Raw genomic sequence first — 4,783 nt, forward strand, 5'->3', positions numbered from 1 at the left:
TGTGGGGTTCTCTGCGCCCCCTGGAACGGGCTTATCATGGACAGACACAAGAGAGGGGCGCACAGCCAGAGGGATCCCCAAAATGGTGAGAGAACGAACCCCGTTCTTATACAACTGTGTGTGTGTGTGTGTGTGTGTGTGTGTGTGTGTGTGTGTGTGTGAATAACTTCAGAAATCCATGACTCTGGGAAAGACTTGAATTCACACTGAAGACGCTGAGAAAGACTTCTAGTGGAAACGTTGGTTTAGTATTACAACTAACATTGTGAACAGCCTCAGCTGTAGAACTAGCCTGACATCTAGTGGCGGTTCGTTGGAATTGAATTTACAAAGTTTATTTCAGTATTTCTGAATGCATTTTGCAGTTGTGGATGTCTGTGTGTCTGTCTCTGTGTATTCCCAGTGTTCCCACAGTTCCCAGTCCTGAACTCCCCCTCTCTCTCTGTCAGGTTCGGAGCAGTTGGCTGACCTGCGCTCCTCGGTCCTGTCTCTCTCTCTGACTGGTTTCCAATGCGTTCTGTTCTCCGTGTGCGCGGCGGTCCCAGTGCTTCCAGTCCAGTACCTCACCTTCGTCCTGCAGGTGCTGAACCGCTCCTTCTTGTATGGGGGCAACGCGGCCTTCATCATTATTGCGTGAGTACCGCTCCGGAACACGCAGCACCGCTCCGGAACACACATCACCATTCCTGTAGAACACACAGCACTGCTCTGGAGCACGCATCACCATTCTAGGACACTCTCTCCACTCTAGAACGCACAGCAATGATCTAGAATGTTCATCACTGCTCTAGAACATTCTTCTTGCTCTAGAATATACAAACTCAGAAACACACACACAGTGTTGCCTTCATTTGCATTGCCTCAGTACCACTCTGGAACACCGTTTTGGAACGTCACTCTAGATCAATGATCCAGAACATTCTCCCCTGGTGTAGAACGCTGCCATGGATATGCATTAAGAAACACAGACACTGCAGCCTGCACCAGTATCATCTACATATCACCGCTCTAGAACACAAATTACTGCTCTAGAACGTTGCTATAGAACACAGATTGCTGCTCAAGAACACTGATCGCTTTTCTAGAACAAAGCTCACTGCTTTAGAATGCTGCCACACATCTCCTCTCTCTCCCCCTCCCTGCAGATTCCCTCCCAGCCACTTTGGGAAGCTGTATGGTCTGGTGATGTCAGTGTCTGCAGTTGTGTCTCTGCTCCAGTACCCCTGCTTCGCCCTGGTGAAGGGGCCACTGCAAGGGGACCCCCTATACGTGAGTCCAAACACCCCAATGCCCTGCCCCTTATATTAATGAATTCAACTAGCTTTGTATTAATGTCCCTGTCCTGTTCTGTGCTATATTACTGTCCCCTGTCCTTTCCTCTATTAATGGCCCCTCTGTTTCCCAGGTGAATGTAGCTCTGATCGCTGTCACTCTGCTGGCGTTTGTTCATCCAGTCAACGTGTACCTGCACTGCCGCCGGGAGACCAAGCAAAGAGAGACTGGCGCCCACAACGCCCCCTGTGTGTAGACGCTTCAAAAGTAATAAACACAGCCACAACACACACTCAGACGCACGCACGCACGCAGACTAGCGTACTCTCCTGACAGAACAACCCAGCGACCCCCAGCTGTGTGCTGCACTGATGGGATTGTGGGCTCAGGCAAAAGCACAGCTATGTTCTATTGTAATATTTAAATGAAGGAGAGATAAGGGACCAGAGGACCACAGGGTTACCAGGGACTACCAAGAGTTACCAGAGACTACCAAGATCTACCAAGACCTGTAGTTCTGTATAGGGTTTTATATCGGTGTTATATAGTGTGGTCCTGTCAGCATTGCCCTGTGTACAGCACAGCGAGGCTCTGCCCCGCACACAGCAGGCAATGCCAGCGCACCAGATTCCAGCTCTATATAGACCCCATTTCAGGTAGCTGCTTTGGTTCTGTGCAGGCCTGTGTATCAGTGTTATACAGTGCGGTCCTGTCAGCATTGCCCTGTGTACAGCACAGCACAGCTAGGCTCTGCCCAGCACACAGCAGGCATGCCAGGGCACTAGGTGACAGCTTTATATAGACACCATGTTGGGTAGATGCTGTAGTTCTGTACAGGGTTTGATATCAGTGTTATACAGTGCGGTCCTGCCAGCACTGCCCTGTGTACAGCACAGCACAGCCAGGCTCTGGCCAGCACACAGCCGGCAATGCCAGCGCACTAGATTCCAGCTTTATATAGACACCATGTTGGGTAGCTGCTGTAGTTCTGTGCAGGGTTGTGTATCAGGGTTATACAGTGTGGTCCTGCTTGCATTGCCCTGTGTACAGTACAGCACAGCGAGGCTCTGCCCATCACACAGCAGGCAATGCCAGCGCACTAGATTCCAGCTCTATATAGACCCCATGCTGGGTAGCTGCTGTGGTTCTGTGCAGGGTTGTGTATTAGTGTTAGACAGTGTTGTCCTGCCAGCATTGCCCTGTGCACAGCACAGCCCAGCCAGGCTCTGCCCAGCACACAGCGGGCAATGCCAGCGCACTAGATTCCAGCTCTATATAGACCCCATGTTGGGTAGCTGCTGTAGTTCTGTACAGGGTTTTATATCTGTGTTATACAGTGCGGTCCTGCCAGCGTTGCCCTGTGTACAGCACAGCACAGCTAGGCTCTGCCCAGCACACAGCAGGCATGCCAGGGCACTAGGTGACAGCTTTATATAGACACCATGTTGGGTAGCTGCTGTAGTTCTGTGTTCAGGGCTGTGTATCAGTGTTATACAGAGCGATCCTGCCAGCATTGCCCAGCGTACAGCACAGCACAGCCAGGCTCTGCACAGCACACAGCTGCAATGAGCCTGCGCACTAGATTCCAGTCTCTATCTAGACCCCATTGCTGGGTAGCTGCTGTGGTTCTGTTCAGGGCTGTGTATCAGTGTTATACAGTGCGATCCTGCCAGCATTGCCCTGTGCACAGCACAGCCAGGCTCTGCCCGGCACACAGCGGGCAATGCCAGCGCACTAGATTCCAGCTCTATATAGACCCCATTTCAGGTAGCTGCTTTGGTTCTGTGCAGGCCTGTGTATATGTTTATAACAGAGCGATCCTGCAGCATTGCCTCGTGCACAGACAGCACAGCCAGCTCCTGCTGCCCAGAACACAGCAGGTCAATTCCAGCGCACTAGATTCCAGCTCGATATAGCGCCCATGCTGTGTCTAGCTTGCTGTGGTTCGTGCAGGTCTGTTGTATCAGTTTGCCAGAGCATCTGCCAGCATTGCCCCTGTGTACAGCACAGCACAGCCAGGCTCTGTCCAGCACACAGCAGGCAATGCCAGCGCACTAGATTCCAGCTCTATATAGACCCCATGCTGGGTAGCTGCGGTGGTTCTGTGCAGGGCTGTGTATCAGTGTTATACAGTGCGGTCCTGCCAGCATTGCCCTGTGCACAGCACAGCCAGGCTCTGCCCGGCACACAGCAGGCAGTGCCAGCGCACTAGATTCCAGCTCTATGTAGACCCCATGCTGGGTAGCTGCTGTGGGTCTGTGCAGGGCTGTGTATCAGTGTTTATACAGAGCGATCTTCCAGCATTGCCTTTCACATCACAGCACGCGGGCCAGTCTCTGCCCGCACACCCATTCAGGGGGCTGCCACGCACTAACGATTCCGTCATATAGACCCCATGCTGGTATCTGCTGTGGTTCTGTGCAGGTCTGGGTATCATGTTTATACAGGCGACTCCTGCCTCTTTGCCCTTGTGTACAGGCACAGCAACATCCAGGCTCTGCCCGCACACAGCAAGCAATGCCACGCACTAATTCCAGCTCGAGTAGAACCCCATGCTGGTTAGCTGCTGTGGTCCTGTGCGGGCTGGTTATCAGTGTTAGAGCATTGCGATTCCTGCAGCATTGCCTGTGCACAGCCAGCACAGCCAGTCTTCTGCCCAGCACACAGCAGGCAATGCCAGCGCACATATTCCAGCTCATCTAGCCCCCATGTGATGCTGTAGCTTCGGTGTTCTGTTGCAGGGCTGTGTATCAGTGTTAACAGTGCGATCCTGCCCGCATTCCGCCCTGTCACAGCACAGCAACATCGCAGGCTCTGCCCTGCACACGCAGGCAATGACCAGCGCACTTATATTCAGCTCTATGAGACCGGCTGTGTAGCTGCTGTGGTTTCTGTGCAGGGCTGTGGTATGTGTTATACAGAGCGAATCCTGCCAGCATTGCCCCTGTGCACAGCACAGCACAGCCATGCTCTGCCCAGCACACAGCAGGCAATTCCAGCGCACTAGATTCCAGCTCTATTAGACCCCCATGCTGGTAGCTGCTGTGGTTCTGTTCAGGGCTGTGTATCAGTGTTATACAGAGCGATCCTGCCAGCATTGCCCTGTGCACAGCACAGCACAGCCAGGCTCTGCCCAGCACACAGCAGGCAATGCCAGCGCGCTAGATTCCAGCTCTATATAGACCCCATGCTGGGTAGCTGCTGTAGTTCTGTCCAGGGTTTTGTATCAGTGTTATACAGCTTTGCATTGCCCTGGGCACAGCACAGCACAGCCAGGCTCTGCCCAGCACAGCAGGCAATGCCAGCGCACTAGATTCCAGCTCTATATAGACCCCATGTTGGGCAGCTGCTGTGGTTCTGTGCAGTGTTGTGTATCAGTGTTATATAGTGCGATCCTGCCAGCATTGCCCTGCGCACAGCACAGCACAGCCAGGCTCTGCCCTGCACACAGCAGGCAATGCCAGCGCACCAGATTCCAGCTCTATATAGACCCCATGCTGGGTAGCTGCTG

General features: G+C 53.1%; 2 protein-coding genes across 2 annotated transcripts in view; one reads left to right on the forward strand and one right to left on the reverse strand.

Moving 5' to 3' along the window:
• Positions 1–1,779, forward strand: part of slc43a3a (solute carrier family 43 member 3a) — a 9,414-nt gene extending 7,635 nt beyond the window's left edge. Inside the window, exons 10-13 of the mRNA XM_041232114.1 lie at positions 1–85; positions 450–633; positions 1,146–1,269; positions 1,406–1,779. The exon at positions 1–85 is cut by the window's left edge and continues 38 nt beyond it. Of these exons, the coding sequence (XP_041088048.1) occupies positions 1–85; positions 450–633; positions 1,146–1,269; positions 1,406–1,528 (516 nt within the window). The 3' untranslated portion in view covers positions 1,529–1,779. The remainder of the gene's footprint in view (positions 86–449; positions 634–1,145; positions 1,270–1,405) is intronic.
• Positions 1–4,783, reverse strand: part of LOC121302114 (hemicentin-2-like) — a 250,009-nt gene that overhangs the window by 147,363 nt on the left and 97,863 nt on the right. The gene's annotated exons all lie outside the window — the stretch shown is intronic.

This window comes from Polyodon spathula, chromosome 29 (genome assembly GCF_017654505.1).
Source record: "Polyodon spathula isolate WHYD16114869_AA chromosome 29, ASM1765450v1, whole genome shotgun sequence".
NCBI classification, from domain to species: Eukaryota; Metazoa; Chordata; class Actinopteri; order Acipenseriformes; family Polyodontidae; genus Polyodon; species Polyodon spathula.